Here is a 17,780-nt window from a genome sequence, read left to right on the forward strand (position 1 = left end):
GTGTTTTCGTCGTAGAACTTTAACCCTTTCACGGTGTGTTTTCAGTTCATCGAAGTTAATTGTAACATTTTGATCACCTAAAAATGTCTTATTCAGTGTTCGGTTTCACTTAGCTCCACCCTCTCGTGTCATGTCTGGTTGCCAATAACCAAGATGGCAACGGCTTAAAACTAAGAGGGTGACGGGCAAAGACCAAGATGGCGATGTCCAAGGACCAAGATGGCGACGGCCAAAGACCAAGATGGTTACGGCCAAAATCCAAGATGGTGACGGCCAAAATCCAAGATGGCGACGGCCAAAAACCAAGATGGCCCAAGATGGTGGAGGCCAAAAACCAAGATGGTGACGGCCAAAGACCAAGGTGGTGACGGCCAAAATCCAAGATGGTGACGGCCAAAATCCAAGATGGTGACGGCCAAAATCCAAGATGGTGACGGCCAAAAACCAAAATGGTGACGGCCAAAAACCAAGATGGCGATGTCCAAGGACCAAGATGGCGACGGCCACAAGCCAAGATGGTGACGTCCAAAAACCAAGATGGCAACGGCCAAAAACCAAGATGGCGACGGCCAAAGACCAAGATGGCGACGGCCAAAAACCAAGATGGCGACGGCCAAAGACCAAGATGGCGACGGCCAAAGACCAAGATGGCGACGGCCAAAGACCAAGATGGCGACGGCCAAAAACCAAGATGGCCCAAGATGGTGGCGGCCACAAGCCAAGATGGTGACGTCCAAAAACCAAGATGGCAACGGCCAAAATGCCAAACTCTATGGGCATGACAGCTCCCCAGAAGTGAAGCTAAAACGGAGCACGCATTTTAAACATCGCAGTCAATCATGTTTGTTTAACTGTGGGAAGCCAAATTAGTGGTTATGATTAATATTTGATTAATGGTGCAGCCATGCTTCACATGGAGGATGTTTGCTGTGTGGTTTCATTAACTGGGGTTAAAAGAGAAGTCTAACCAATGAATAACAAAGATCATACATAAATGGATGTGAGCCACAAATCCCATCATGAGTTTTAACTTCTCCCACCGTGTAGCCGGGTCTGCATCCTCCACAGGTGGCAAAGTGAAGGTGATGGGAGGTATTAACCTTATAAAGAGACTTCATTATTTTGCTCACTCGTGTTTAGCCTTCATGAATAGCTTCTGGCCTCCTCTCAGGACGGCCCCCGCAGCTCCTTGGTGTGATGAAATGCAGGAAAAAGACTCCATGTTTAATAATTCAGCCGGTGCGTTGTGTGGTAAGATTATACAGCGAGCTCCTCGGCAGCCATCACCTCTGGCTCGCTGCTATAATCAACAGTATGTTTACATGAGCGGAGCGGTGCAGCAAATTAGGGCCGAGTTGTGCTTTGTGTACATATTTCATGAATTCTGAAATCCAAGGTGTCGTTACCTGTGTATACTGTCATCAGATAGACACAATGTATGCAGCTTATGTGTCACTTATTGACAAAGGTTTGAATCAGAAGTGGGAGTGCAGCGCCGCTACGCTTGTGAAACATTGTGTGTCTTCAGGTGGCTTAACAAAAGATGAATCATTTCCTGCATCCTGCTCTCGGGGGCGGGTTGGAAATTAACTTTTTGGTGTCCAAAATGTAGATAACCATTGTTTTTTTTGGCTGGTGAGCGAAGGAAGTCTAGCAGCCACTTAAAGCTGGGCTGAGCAAATATGATAAAACGGTCACTATATCCTGACAGCAGTGCATGAGACATAACGGCATCTGCAAGATTTCACAGACCGGAGGAAAACAACCAATCAGAGCCGAGCTGCAGCCTTGACGTCTATGAGCAGCTGTCAATCACTCGCGAACTCCGACCAAACGGTCAAACTAGGCAGCGCTGATCAAATATGAATCAATATTCTGTTACTGTAATGCCTATTTCTCTCCTCAAATGTTCTCAGAAACATCTTGTACTGTACTGTTTAGCTGTAAAATGAGAAAGTTTGTAACCCGGCATCTGTTGAGGAAATACCAAGCACCGCCCACCAGCCGGAGCACAGCCAATAGGAATGCTCTCTCTCTCTGAAATGACCTGTGATTGGCCAAAGTCTCCCGTCACGGCCTAGATTTTTAAAGCCTGAAAACAGAGTCATGAGGAGGTGCAGAAGTCTAGTTATCTCTCAGAACGCTTGAATCACAATATGCTGAAAGGTTATTATGGAATATATGCCCAATGATGCCAGAAATATTCTGCCTACTGCAGGTTTAACATATTTTACCAGCTTTTGGCAGGCAGCTGGTGCTAATTTCCAACCCTGTGTGAACCTAAGCTGAGACATTATCCTGATGTGACATGGAGAGAGATTTAGCTCCATAATTACAGAGTAAGTGCTGATGATGTCACTCTGTGACACTGATCAAGGCTGGTTGTACAAGCTGGGACAATATTAAGTGGTTTTGATTCTTCTCACTCTACCTTTTTTGTTTTTTTGAAGTCTTCCATTCGTCAGTCTCTGTGGTATTTTCCCTTTAACACCTTTTTGTCTTCTATGACATCAGGTGTCGGGAAAAAAAAGCCTGCTTGCGTGGTATGCGTGTGAATTTTTGCGTAAAAGGTCATAGGTCGTAGCTCCTGTTAATGAATAGCCAACAGAGTTTAACGCGTCTGTGTGTCTGTCGTCCTTCCAGTTAGGTGGGCAGTCACCCACCGGTTGAGTCAGTAGTGTTTCAACAACACAACAATTCAAAAACTAACTGTGTCTCCTTCTGTCTCCGCCCCCCAGAGTGTGATGGACCAGTTTAACCCAGGACTGAGGAATCTGTGTAACCTGGGCAAGAACTATGAGAAATCAGTGGCTGGTGAGCATTCATTTAATAAATGACTTAGAGATGTTTGTTACTAGAACGTTAACAGGTGGCTGCAGAGTAAAGGTTTAGGTTGTTGTTCAATGGTCAACATGCATTAGGGATCCGATATTAATGGTCATTTTATCGTTTTCCCAGCAATGATCCTGGCGGGAAAGTTGTATTTTGATGCAATGTCTAAGATTGGGGAGAATGCTGCAGTGTCTCCTGTCTCCAGAGAATTAGGTAAGTGTCCATGTTGCCCTCTCCTCTGGACCCCCTCTGCTACAACTACTGTAGAGAAATCTACAGCTCCTGTTTTCCTCAGATAATACTTGTTTATCTCACTTAGTTTACAGCATTTATCTTTGGTTTCCAAGGGTGCATTTATACAGTATGGCTGTATTCGAAACCGCCTACTACATACTACTGACGAACACAGTATGCAGTATACAGTACATACTGCGTTCCTCAGTAGTATGCAGTATGAAACGGTTAAGGCGATGTATTTTGTAGTATGTTAGACGAGGCTTTAGCCTTTAAACCAGCTCTTAAAGCACTGGACAAAAAAACAATCTCTTACAATATTATCAAAAAAATACAACTTAGATTTTGTTGTTTATGTTGTGTTAGTTTACTTTATAAGATACTGCAGGTTTAAACTATTTATTCTAACAGCTCATAGTGAAGTCAGACGAACAGGATCATCAACGAGGGGAGACGGGAAATATAAAACATTGATCCACAACATTTACTCAAACTGCTTTTTCAGTTACAGCAACTAAACAGTGGACTGATCTCCCTCCAGATATTAGAGTAATATGTTGTCTCAGCAGGAATCTCTCTGCCCCGTCAGAGGCTGCTCTTTTCCTCTCCTCTTGCCTCGCCACTCTGCTGCTCTGTAGCCGCTCTGTGAGCGTCACTGGCCGGCTGGCGAGCAAGCGAGCGAGCGAGCTACGCCCGTGGGCGATTGTGGAGCTTTTCAACTCCAAAAAGGCAGATAATCACAGGTTCCCGTTAATTTATAACGGACATTTGTGTTGTGATATTTAAACAAACTATCCGTCAACAAGGAACTAAAATCCCCTCGTCTACAGACCGGTCTCTAGAAAGCTCCCGCCTTCTAAACTCCGAAAACGTTGGAGCAAATGTTCGATTCGCCATCTAATATTGTAAAACTGTCAATATTTAAAATCTACACAGTTGATTTTTCGCCTCAAAAATGATCAGAAGTGAATTTAGTAATGAAATAGCTACGAAAAATGTAAAAAACTAGCTGTTTTTGGCTGCTGTTGTTGTAACCGTAGCCTGTACCGTTCCAATGCTTTGCATTGTGGGATACACTAGGCGAATGGTCCGATGCATACCGGAGATTTTTTCCAAATCAGTATGACATCTGGGTATTTTTGGCATACTGTAGATTTTACTTTTGTTTGCATACTGCATGCTACATGTTGGCCACATCAGTACGTACTCCTAGTATAGTATGAGGTTTCGAATACAGCCTGTGTGTTTGTTAATGGAGGACATCAACAGTTTCTCATTCTACCCTTTATTATATAAATGCTGTTAATATAAGTGTTTTTATAGCACTGCCTCTTAAATCAATAGAAATGAAAGACTGACGAATCAATGAGGTAAACAGTCATAAACGCGAGATAAAGCAAGGCGAGGTAACAAACTCTGCCAGCATGAGCTCATCGTGCATGGAAGTCTATTTCCAAAAAGTCCTGATGGCCAAACCTGGTCATCTTTTCTCATAAATAATCATATATCTTATATACAGTACAGTGAACAATCCATGCAAAGTATTAAACATAATCTACAAAAACAAATCATTTTTGTAGATATGGTCTTCAGTTAAAGGCACTCGCAGCTGAATTTTCATCACATGATTTTCCCTTTTGTTTTTTTAATTGTGCCTCTTCATTATCATTGAGATACACCAGCTACTGTAGCTTGAATACAGAAGCAGTTCATCTTTGATTAACGCCAGCGTGATGCTCGTGATGGATGCACGCGTGCAGAGATACACTGTGGTTTGTTTGCAACCAACTCCCCAGGCTTCAGTTCCCACAAGCTCATTTGTAGTCCAAAGACGTCTGGCCCTCTAACTCCTCGTCACCAGTGGCACACTTTGATATAACCGCTGTGCGTCTCTCAGCTCCCCTGCTGATTAGCAGCAAAACTGCTAATTAAATTCAGCAGCACAATGGGGACGTGCCTCCTGGTGATGTTCTGGTGTCAACGTCCTGATACTCCTCCAACCAAAATAAAAGAAACATTCACCCCGTGTAGACCAGACAGTTTGTGATTTGCTCCTTAATGAAGAACCGCGGCTGGTCGGGTTGGATTCATGTTAAGCTGTGATTTGTTTTTATTGTGCGAAATAGTGCGATTATAAATCTCAGCTCTCCGTCCCTCCATCTCTCCATCTGTTCAGCATGTTGGAAACAGTCGTTGTTGTTGTTGCAAAGACTTGAGTATTTGCAGCGTGTGAGATAACTGATGAGTAGGAACGCCTGAGTTTGAACAAATATCTAATTATTTTGACAGATATTGCAATTGTGATATGATTTTCGATATCAGAGGGAATGATAATTTTGACATCATTATTCTCATTTTCACTGACAAACATATTAAAATGATTATGGTGTGATTTTTGTGGTGATCTGGACCAAACAAAGATGTTTTCTTAAAGCTGCAGTGGGTGAAATATGATTAAAAACAAGTTATTTTTATAAAACGGTCTCTATATCCTGACAGTAGAGACAGGTAATCTGAAAAAAATCATGTTCCTCTGTGTCCTCCGGTGCGCCTAATGGCATCTGCAAGATTTCACAGACCGGAGGAAAACAACCAATCAGAGCCGAGCTGGAGCCTTAACGTCTCTGAGCAGCTGTCAATCACTTGCAAACTCCGACCAAACGGTCAAACTAGACAGCGCTGTTGCTGGACATCGTAGAATAACGCACGAAAAATCAGGAGTAACTTTACATAGGATATCATCCGAATCATTGCATGATGTCACACTGACCTTTGACCTGTGGACACACTAATCCTTGTTACGAGAGAGACATACAGAGACACTCTGGCAATCACGACAGATCACTTTAGTCTGAGTCATTATGGGGGATTATGTAGAGCAGGGGATGATTTAAATACACACTACAAACAGTCATCCCATGTAATGAAGCGGGCCTGTAATGCCTGTATACTCAGTTATAACCAGACACTAAATGTGGATTTCAAGACAACAATATGAATTATAAGGATGCAGAATATCTCTCTAGAAACGCGAGGTGTTTCACAGAGAATAAAAAGAGTCTTCTGAGCTCGTGGTACGAACATAGTGAAGCTGCCCCATCAAGAAACCTGAGCTCCAGTGACGCGTAGCCAACCAGAAACCAGATACTCTTGAGAGGAGGACCGGTGCACCTCGCCCTCCTACCTTCTTCCTTTAATTCCTTTAGTCTCCCTCCTCCTCCTCTTCTTCCTCCTCCTCTGCCAGAGTTCAAATGTCAACAGCTCTTTCATTCAAACACTCAGGCAGCCGACTTGTTTCCTTCTCTGGTCAAACCAGGATGTTTTGCTGAATCGCTCTTTATGTGTCATCTAACTGTATTTGAGGTGAAACTAAGTGTCACTGACGCTGGAAACTAAAATGTGCTCTTGGTTTCCTCTGAGAGTTGTGACAAGGACCCTACAACTGTTGCCAAAAAATATCTGAGGAGTATTTAACAGACTGTGAGACACCGAGACCGTGCAGCATTTTGTTATCCACGGGGGAATTGAATCCCATCCAATCTTGTCCTTTTACAGCAGCAGCAGCAGCAGCAGCAGCGAGGGCTTTGCAGACGCTACATAGATACACAAACACACACACACACAACACAAACACAAACATACACAAGCGTCGTCCTTTGATGGTCCCGGCCTGCTCAAATGGCATCAAGCCCACTTTACATAATCCGAGCATGTTTGCATGGTGTGTCAGGTGGCTCTCTCCCATGCCAGGATTATTTTGCCCACAGTCAAAAACAGTGGGCCGCTCTGCTCCGCACGCCACCAGCACAATGTTGTTAACAAAACCAGCTCAAAGTAGGGAGGCTTTTCTCTCTCTCTTTCTATGTCTTGCTGTTCATTTCACTCTTCTTCTTCTTCTTCTTCCTATGAAATCTGCCTTAGGCCAATAGTCCTGATGGTGGCGCTACAACAAGCGCCTAAACTTTGAAAATTCATAACAAATCAGCCGTACGTGTTACAACTTTGCAACTTCCACCAAAATGTTCAGATGCTTCAACCTGGCAGGAATTATGAAGTGCATCAAACTTATTAAACCTATCTCCTTCTACATTTTGGGCTCAATTAACACCAAACTTGCTGCATCTTCAGTCTGTCCTCCACAAACCATCCAGACAGATTTTTTAATTATCACAAACTGAGCCCACAGTGCATCAAACTGTTTTAGTGCAAACAGTACCGTACACGGCTAAATAGAGCTCCAATGTTCATGAAAATAAATGACAAAATTTTGAGGTCATGGTAGATGTAGGGGGGTACATTTTATAATTTCATCTCAAAAACTGTATTTTTGACAATATTTTGAATTCTATCCTCATGTGAACCATTACAGTCAATGGAAATCAAGTATTTTTAAACATCAGTTTGTCACTTACAGTATGGAGCAATCGATCTTTATTAAAATAAATTACTGACATCTCTGTGTTGTCTAGATGAAGTACGCAAAGTCTCAGAATGTTATCCCAAAAACAGAATTTTTGACACTAGTTTGAAATCTGCCTTTACAAGCAACCCTGGTGATTACCTCAGTGTGTGTGAAGTGGTACAGTAGTTTCCTCCGGGCAGTAAACCCACCAAGATGGTGACGTGTTCTTGGTGTCTGAGATTGTGAGTTTGAGACTGATCGAGGCAGAACTAACATGCTAAAGCCTTAAAGGATTAATGATAATGGACCGTCCTGTACTTCTCATTTGTCTTCCTTTCTTAATCTTCCTCCTCCTCCTCTTCTTCCTCCTCAAAATTGCCCAGCCCCGACCCACAGCCACACAGCAGCTATAATTCTACTTTATTTGCTCTACTTTATCTCTGCTCCACGTAGCACAATGGAGCCTGATAACATTTTATTTTTAATGTTGCAATCAAGTCATCATTGTTCACAGATGAGCAACCATCTGTACACCATGGAATAAGAAAGAAAAGAAACAGTCAAGAGCAATCTATTTTTCCAGTGTGATGACGTGTCAGAACATGACATGTTTTTCCTGCATGATTTACGCCTTCACCAGAGGCAAGCTAGACCTGATTTAAACCACTAAGTAGTGTTCAAACACAACATACTGACACTGTGACATGAACTACAATACAGTTAAGGACAAGCATGCATTACCTGTAAATGCTCTGCTGTGTTTCACATGACTCAGCTGTATAGAGGAACCACAGTAGCGACAGTTTGATAAGTCAGAAACCTCTTTCACATTTGTATGGCGGAGCGTAACAGTCATTCTTTAGATACTTAACTTCTCGATGCTACCTTTTGTGTTTGAGTAACAGCTGTCACTGCTGCTGTAATGATGAATGTAAAACGGCTCCACAGAGCACACAGTGTGTGTGTGTGTGTGTGTGTGTGTGTGTGTGTGTGAGTGTGTGTGTGTGTGTGTGTGTGAGTGAGTGCAGCCAGGACTCCAGACCCATTTACAGCCTGCTGGGTAAACAGGTCCGTAGGCAGCCCGTCTGTATTGTGTGGGTTTATCTCGGCTTGGGTTTTGTTAGCTAATGGCGGTGGATTGCTCCTGGTGGCGGTGTAATCCGCATCGTGACACACTTTTGCCCTCACACCTTGCTCGATCGAGAGCACCTGTTGCTCGGCAACGTTTTGCACAGAGCGTGACAACAATAAACAAATGAACTGTTGATTGCTATGACGTTACTGTAGCTAAGACGCTCCTATCCGTAGCATTGGTTTCAGAGAGAATGATGTGTTCATGACTCACAAGTTTTGTGTCCTACAAATGAACCAGTCGGTCAGGTATTTGACTCTATACCACACCTGCTGACGTTTTTTAAGATTACATTGTTCTTTTTGTAAGATAAGGGAAACTTTGAGGTCAGATGTGTCAGGCATTTGGTCCTGGTAGTTGACCTGGCTGGTTTTCTTTCAACCCAGCGTCCTTCTGAGTAACGTGGTGGACTTTTTATCAGTACTCTGAGCCAGAAATCTCCACTTCAGCAACACTAACATACACCAAACTTCCCAGTTTCATTCCTATCTATATTCTGAAGGGGGGTTTGTTCATATATCATTCATAGCCTGACTTATATAATCTTTTATTCATAATAACATGGTGGAGAATTGATTTTTTTTTATGGCTGCTGACAGTATTTTCTGATTTACAGCGTGATAAAAAGAGATATCCAAAATCCCCCTTATAAAAACCTTTGACTCTGATATGTCAAAGAAATGAAACAAGAATTTTGAACCTGATGTTCACATTTCTGTTCTGCAAATAAGCACATAAGATAATGCCTCATTTGCATATTTAAAGAGGACCTATTTGCATATTTAAAGAGGACCTATTATGCTTATGTTCTGGTTCATACTTGCACTTTGGGTTTCTACTAGAACATCTTTACATGCTTTAATGTTAAAAAAAACGCTTTATTTTTCTCAGGTCAGCTGTGCTGCAGCGCTTCTTTTCAGCCTCCATCTGAAACGCTCTGTTTGAGCTCCCCCCCCACCCCCCGAATAAAAACAACCAGTCTGCTCTGATTAGTCAGCTGGTCCACTCTGTTGTGATTGGTCAACCGAACCAAACTCTTCAAACTCCGCTCCAGCTCCGCTCTAACTAGCTTTGTTTGAGGGCGTGCCAAACTAGCCGCTACGCAGGTATTATGCAAATGTTACTTGGTGACATCACCACGTTTCAAAAGAAAAGGCGGGACCTCAAGCAAAATGTTTCAGTCAGTTCAGGAGCAGAGTTTCTGTGGGGGAGTGTAACGCTTTGTTTATACTCGAGTTAGAAAAATTCAGAGGTGCACGACAGAGCACCGCGTCAACTTTAGCAGCATTCACGCACCACGCAAAAGCCGCGATGACGTAATTCTCTGGTGCGTGCACCTTACGCCGGCTTCACTACGGCGACCATAAACCAAGCTTGACTCCCTTTTGCGTGGACTTTGGGCTTTGTAACTTTGCAGAGCTTTTACATGCATAAAAAACGATATAACACACTAAAGAAGGGTAAAAGCACAAAAAAAAAAGGGTAAAAGGGTAAAAGCACAAAAGCATAATTGGTCCCCTTTAAACATAAAATTTCAGAAAACTTGTGATACAAAAAATAATTGGAATGAGAGTAATCAACTGGTGATATCTACTAGTTTAAATATTTGACCCTATTCACCTGTAGTGTCTTTTTCTCTCCTCCCTTCCTGTCCCTACTGCTCCCCCCTCAGTCTCTTCTTCTTCTACTCCTCTTCTGTCAAAGGGCAGATTTACGGGATGATCTGTTGGCCTTTATCTGCCGAAGCTGTTTGAACTGCGCAGAGTGAAAGAACCAGAGTCGCCATAAGGCAAGGTGGGGCGGTCGGGGTGTAGAGAGACAGAGCGGGGAAGGGCAGCGTTCACATGCTTTCAGATGCTGATGAGATGCATCAAACTGGCCGTCTATTGAACTGCTGACAGGGAGCTACAGCGTACATTTTTAGACGAGTTGAGAAAAGGATTTTTTTTTTGCTTCCTCTGATGGAGTTATATCTTTATTTTTGATATAGATGGGTTGATTTATTGAATCTGAACAGAGAGAATAACTGTCAAGGACAGCTGCTCCCTTTTATTAATCTTTAGAAAACCTTTCTGTGAGGTTCGTGTCGACGGCTCCTTTTCACATTTATTACAATATCGGTCTCTACAGCATCTACAAACACGGAGTATTGAATGACGAAATAGTAGTTTATTCGCAGCGCCAACGCCCAGCTCTTCTATTTATATTCAAATCAGCTGTTTATGTGCCCTGCAGCAGAAGCCAATACAGTATCTGTACAGTGGAAAAATGTGTCTTTAACAAATGGCTCAAGGCTACATCACTATCAACACCCAGCTGGACTTGTTGGCTACTGAAGAATGTTTTTCATTGTGGCATTTGCTCTCTGTGAACGGAAAATAACCTCCTGTGGGAAAAACTCAGTGCGGGAAAAAGTCACAACATCCGGCATCAAGTTTCCATTCGGACTATTTGCATCCTGCTTTTACATCTAGACGACACAACACACGATCCCGTGGTAGATAGACGGTCTTCAATCTGTCATCTATGCTGCACCAAGCATATACTGCACGCTATCATTTTAACTATAGTTATTATACCATGGTCGCATGCCAAAGGGAAAAAAATGAAGACCATTCATTTATATTTTTATGCATTTTGCAACCAAAATCGTTTCCCTGGTAACCCTGAGGGTTCGATAATACATGGAACAATTGGTGCCTTCAAATGAATCTCTTGAGCTTGTGTTTACAACATAAGTCGTGTACACGGTATGCTTGGCGTTCAAGAGGTTAATTCGTGAGAACACCGGTGCTAAGCAACGGCAATGTTAACGTCACGGTCGGCGTCTAGAAGCCACAGAGGCTAACAATTTAGCAAGCTATCAAGAGGGTAACATAATGCATATTATGACATATTATAAAATTATGAAGAAAAACAATATACGACTAAAAAGACAATATATTAATTTATTATGCACCAAAAAATTTACTTCCCTGGCCTCCGCCATTTTTGACAACGTCAACAAACACGCCACAACTCGTGAACTCAGAGCTTTCAGAAACTTTCTACTTACGAGCTTGTGAATATGACAGGAGGGAGGCGTTCATATGGACTCCTCTCATGAACACGGTAAACACCACACTATTTGAAGGCATGGCGTCTTGGTTTTTGGCCGTTGCCATCTTGGTTTTTGGCCGTCGCCATCGTGGTTTTTGGCCGTCGCCATCGTGGTTTTTGGCCGTCGCCATCTTGGTAATTGGCCGTCGCCATCTTGGTTTTTGGCCGTCACCATCTTGGTTTTTGGCCGTCGCCATCTTGGTAATTGGCCGTCGCCATCTTGGTTTTTGGCCGTCGCCATCTTGGTTTTTGGCCGTCGCCATCTTGCTTTTTGGCCGTCGCCATCTTGGTAATTGGCCGTCGCCATCTTGGTTTTTGGCCGTCGCCATCTTGGTTTTTGGCCGTCGCCATCTTGGTTTTTGTCCGTCGCCATCTTGGTTTTTGGCCGGCGCCATCTTGGTTTTTGGCCGTCGCCATCTTGGTAATTGGCCGTCGCCATCTTGGTTTTTGGCCGTCGCCATCTTGGTTTTTGGCCGTCGCCATCTTGGTTTTTGGCTGTCGCCATCTTTTTTTTTGATCATCGCCTTCTTAGTTTTAAGCCGTTGCCATCTTGGTTATTGGCAACCAGACGTGACACAAGAGTAAAATCGAACGCTGAATAAGACATTTTTAGGCGATCAAAATGTTAATATTAACATCACGCTGTATTGAAGAAGACTTGAAACTAGCGATTGAGACCATAAACTCATGTTTACAATGTTTACTGAGGTAATAAATCAAGTGAGAAGTAGGCTCATTTTCTCATAGACTTCTATACAATCAGACTTCTTTTTGCAACCAGAGGAGTCGCCCCCTGCTGGCTGTTAGAAAGAATGCAAGTTTAAGACACTTCAGGATTGGCTTCACTTCTCAGACCCGGAGGTAGCCCCACTGGTTACTGCTCTTAGTAATGCCTAACGCTGCCCAGCAATGACACAGGGGTTCACTATTTACTATTATTTATTAAATTAGTGGTCTTAGAAAAGTGTTTGGCAACTATAATTTAAAGTTTGTTTATTTGTTTTCATGACAAAAGTGTTGTGAATTATGATTTTTTTAATGTTTTTTATGATCACTGGCAGTGTTCACTGTAGCAAGGAGGTCATTAAGAAATCTAATTACACTTTCTCACGTCACATGATTGCACTCTATAATCCTAATTTGATTGCCTTTGTGTGAGCAACGTGCAGTGACAGAAGGTTATGATTTTGTGGCGTCCTGCCATCTGAGCTCTTTTTGATTGGCCGAGCAGCAGGTGGTCCAGTTTTTCTGGTCTAGGCACATGTATTTTATTTTCCTCCCTCTCAGAGTTGGAAATCTTTTGTAACATAATCGGTAGCCGGTGACATTTTGATGGTTTATGTGGTTGCAAAATGAAGCGTAGCATTTCTCAGCAAAGCATTCATAAACAATATGTAGTGTGTGTATTGTGCTCATTGTACACTGTTGTCAGTGTTGTCACAAATATCTTTAGATAAGATCATTCTGTTTAGAAAAGCAAACAATTACATCACTGCTGGCCTGTCTTTCTTCTGCTTTGTATTATATAACCATTTCTCCCTCTCTTGTTCTCTCTGTGTGACAGGTGTAGTGCTGATGGATATCTCAGAGGTCCACAGGAAGGTTCATGTGGAGCTGGAAGAAAATGTGAGTGCTAGATGTGTTTTTTTTCCGTACAGGCGTTCTGAAAATTCCTGTTTAACCTAATTTCTCCCTGATTGCGTTGCCGCACCTTCGTCGAACACTTTCTGAACCTGTTGCTCAGTAAATTTCCACACAACCACAAGCGAAGCCTCAACACCATTTAGTGGTACACACAGTCAGCCAGTAGCTTTCTCTCTCTCTCTCTCTCTCTCCTCCTCCTCCTCCTCCTCCTCCCTCCACACCTACATCGACTACAGTAGCACTGTGGACGAGCAGAATACAAAGAGGTTGGGTGAGGAATGGAAACAACAGGTTTGGGCTGCAGGAGCACCTGTTGCACCGACAGGAGGCAGGCCTCAACATGCCCCGGGAAAGCACCAGCTGGAGCTGTTACAATCTGCTGCATTAAGTAGCGCCTAATTTAGCTTGTTAGCATGCTAACAATAGACGAGCGCTGCACATAATGATTAGTTTCATTATTTATTCGTCTTTTTGTTTTTGTTTCAATTAATCATTTTAATTTATTCATTGTTTAGTCTGTCAAATGATAGAAATGAAGAACAAATGCTCTTTAGAAGTTCACACATCCAGAGGTGGGACCAAGTCATAGTTTTGCAAGTCACAAGTAAGTCTATAGTCTTTGCATTCAAGTCCCAAGTCAAGACTGTCAAGTCCCAAGTCTAGTCCCAAGTCAAGACTGACAAGTCTAAAGTCAAACTGTCAAGTCCCAAGTCTAGTCCCAAGTCAAGACTGACAAGTCTAAAGTCAAGACTGACAAGTCCCAAGTCTAGTCCCAAGTCAAGACTGTCAAGTTCCAAGTCAAGACTGAAAAGTCCCAAGTCAAGACTGCCAAGTCCCAAGGCAAGACTGTGAAGTCCCAAGTCAAGTCCCAAATCAAGACTGTGAAGTCCCAAGTCAAGACTGTCAAGTCCCAAGTCAAGACTGCAAAGTTCCAAGTCAAGACTGTCAAGTCCCAAGTCAAGACTGTCAAGTCCCAAGTCAAGACTGCAAAGTTCCAAGTCAAGACTGTCAAGTCCCAAGTCAAGTCCCAAATCAAGACTGTGAAGTCCCAAGTAAAGACTGTCAAGTCCCAAATCAAGACTGTGAAGTCCCAAGTCAAGACTGACAAGTCAAGACTGTCAAGTCCCAAGTCAAGTCCCAAGTCATGACTGCCAAGTCCCAAATCAAGTCCCAAAGCAAGACTGTCAAGTCCCAAGTCAAGTCCCAAGTCAAGGCTGTCAAGTCCCAAGTCAAGTCCCAAGTCAAGACTTACAAGTCCCAAATCAAGTCCCAAGGCAAGACTGACAAGTCCCAAGTCAAGACTGACAAGTCCCAAGTCCAAGTTAAGTGACTAGTCATTTATGTTAAAAGTCCAATCTTGAATTAGTCTTTTGAGTCAAATTGAGTCTAAAGTCATCATATTTGTGACTCGGGTCCAAGTCACGTCTGTCCACTAATCACAATAGTTTCAGCATTATATCACAGTAAGTGGAAACGTTGTTAATCGAGCCCTCACTTTAGATCTGAACCACAACATTTCTCTTCTTAAAATGTTGCCTGAGCTTTGTGCTTATGAAAATATAGAGTTAGAAAATAACCTGTTAGAGCTGAACTTTGGGGCGGGAGAAGCTGCGCGGCGCTCCTCGGAGACATTGTTGCTAACGGCATCAGTGAGTGGGTCGACTTGTTAATGGACTCCAGTCGGTGAGTCACGGCATCAATTCAGGTCAGAGAAACCGATGGAAGAAAACCTTTCACAGACTTCGATGAGGGTGTGTGTTGTGCTGCGACGAGGTCCCCGCGGTCATCCGTGTGTGTGTGTGTGTGTGTGTTCAGTAATGGGGTTTTCCGATTCATTGGTCCGCCCCATGTGGGCGCCGCCGCCGCCACCGCTGCTTCGCTACAAGGCTGCGGTGATGGAGGCACTCTGACACCCTCACACTAATGAGAGAGAGCTGGAGAGAAGTCTGTGGGCATTTCCCACGCTTTGTTTCTGACTCATTCATAAGCGCAACCTCGGACTCGGCTCTCACCCCCGCACAGATACACTCCAAATGAACGCTTTCTCTCTGTGAGACCCGCCGTGTGTTTGCTGCTGACAAACTGTAGCACTTCATCCTCCGATCAAGTTTATAATCATCGGTGTGTCTTTCTTCCTCCCCTCTCCTTTCCCTCCTCCTCCTCTTCCTCCACCTGAAGTTTAAGAGGTTCCACCGGGAGATAATATCGGAGCTTGAGAGAAAGACTGACATGGATGTCAAATACATGACAGTGAGTAGTTCCTGTGCATTTCTCTCAGGAGAACACACACTGCCATATACAATAAAAGTCTGTTTCTGTTGTCTACGTCTGTAAGCTAAAGGTGTAAAACATAACTGTGATCATGAACAAGGTGAGCAGGTGGATGGATGAGAGACTCGAGGATACGAGAGTTTCATTATTTACACTCAACAACACTTGAACCGTAATCTGATCCCAGGCAGCGATTCAGTGCTATAATTTTCTGTCATTACAACTTGCGGTCGTAGCAATTACTTGATGCCCCTTAATGGGAGTCGAGTCATTGCTGCAACACAACGCAGAATGGAAAAACAAGGTGCTAGAAGTGAGAGAAGCGAGTCAAAGTGGTGCACCAACATAGTGGTGTTGTTGCAGTCTGCAGGGCGTCACAGATGCAAATGTTTGCAAGACTGAACAAAGGGAGCTGGAAATACAGCGAAACCTCACGTCTGTCCGGTAGGGCTGTGTATCGGCAACAATCTGGCGATACCATACGTATCATGATACAGAGGTTAGGACTCAATATATTGCGATATATTGTGATACTGTATGCATAAAATCCGAGTAAAAAAAGTTTACTTTTTTAATGCAACCAGAACAGTAAGATCAGCATTTGCATTTATCACAGTCTCTGTAACATCCAACATCATAGCACTACATTGAGAAGACACCCACACTAAGATGGTGCATCTCTTTGCAAATAAACAGTAACTCTTCATTATACAGGTCCACAAATGTCATGGTAATTAGGTGATAATTAGCAAGTAACCTATTGGAAAACAGCCAAATTATCCCAATATTTACCTTAAAATGTGTTGAAAATGACTTTATTATAAACATGATTTAATAATTATGTTCCACTATTTCCCAATAGCTGGTAATTTATTTAATACATTTCCAGAAAATTGTGATATATTGTGATTTATTATGTTTATCTCAGAGTTTTCATTCACATATCTGGAGGTCAGAGGTCAAGGGACCCCTTTGACCTCTGACCTTACCAGAGGTCAAAGGGGTCCTATCACCAAAATTTAGCGTACTTTTGGAGCATTATTTAGCGTTCTTCCCGACAAGCCAGCGTGACATTATTGGTACCAATGGATTCCTTAGGTTTTCTAGTTTCAGTAGCTTTAAGACTGAACCTGCCTTTTCTAAAAGTACAAACAGTTGGTGTTCCTGCATTCACGCGGCTCTTTCCTCTGCCTCCAGGCTACGTATAAGAGGTACCAGATGGAGCACAAGATTAAGCAGGACTCTCTGGAGAAGTCCCAGTCAGACCTGAAGAAGCTGAGGAGAAAGAGCCAAGGCAAGAACGCCAACAAGTACGAGAACAAGGAGAGCGAGGTGAGACGGACGCCTGACACATCGTACATACTGTACGCGGATGCTCCTTCTTTCTTTCAGACGTGTTCACATGTGCATAGACATGATTACACACAGACACACACACACACTCATTCACAAACCCTGACACCTGAGACACTCTGAGTCAAAGCCAGTGTAACAGTAGTTGGGGACAATGTGCAGAGTGTCTGTGTGTGCAGTCATGCAGGAGAAGATCTGTTTGTTGTTGGCTTCACGAAAACATCCCGCATGCAATCCCTCTCTTGCTCCACCCGCATGCTCACTGATAAAAGTACAACAAGCAACCAAACAAGACTGTTAAAGTTTGACCAGAGTTGCTGGATATAAACTACTAGAGCTGCACCTTTTCCACTCTCAATGTCTGCCAGTCATCTGGTCATGAACAGACACCACAGGTCTGTACTACAAAGCAGGATTTGAGGTTAGCGAGGTAACTTCAGGGTTAACCCTTCAGGGTTGTCAGTCCTACGACGGTGGGTCACTTTTTACTGGGGTAGATCGTCATGGTAACTTATGCTGAACACCTAACCTGCTCCGGAGATGCAACCAGACGCAACCAAAACGTCTCCGCTGAAAAAAAACGCTGCGCCTCATTGCCCTTCTGTGTTCTGCATTTACAATAAACAAGTATTTCATTAGTTTTTATGGTGCCTTCAAATGGGGTCGTCTTTACCGTGTTTACGAGAAGAGTCCATATGAACGCCCCCCTCTTGTGGTATTCATGACCTCGTAAGGTGTTTGTTCACGTTGTCAGAAATGGCGGAGGACATTGAAGTTCATTTTTCGGTGCATAATAAGTTAATATATTGTAAT

The 17,780-nt window shown here is 43.2% G+C and overlaps 1 protein-coding gene across 2 annotated transcripts in view; it reads left to right on the plus strand.

Annotated features, from left to right (window-relative positions):
• The window catches only part of baiap2l1b (BAR/IMD domain containing adaptor protein 2 like 1b), a 43,182-nt gene that overhangs the window by 2,419 nt on the left and 22,983 nt on the right, over positions 1–17,780 (plus strand). Inside the window, exons 2-6 of one of the 2 annotated variants that reach the window (XM_074656840.1) lie at positions 2,739–2,814; positions 2,959–3,045; positions 13,264–13,325; positions 15,522–15,593; positions 16,812–16,946. In XM_074656840.1, coding sequence (XP_074512941.1) covers positions 2,739–2,814; positions 2,959–3,045; positions 13,264–13,325; positions 15,522–15,593; positions 16,812–16,946 — 432 coding nt within the window. The remainder of the gene's footprint in view (positions 1–2,738; positions 2,815–2,958; positions 3,046–13,263; positions 13,326–15,521; positions 15,594–16,811; positions 16,947–17,780) is intronic. The other variant, XM_074656841.1, reaches the window with a different exon arrangement.

Source organism: Sebastes fasciatus, chromosome 13 (assembly GCF_043250625.1).
Source record: "Sebastes fasciatus isolate fSebFas1 chromosome 13, fSebFas1.pri, whole genome shotgun sequence".
In the NCBI taxonomy this organism is placed as follows: Eukaryota; Metazoa; Chordata; class Actinopteri; order Perciformes; family Sebastidae; genus Sebastes; species Sebastes fasciatus.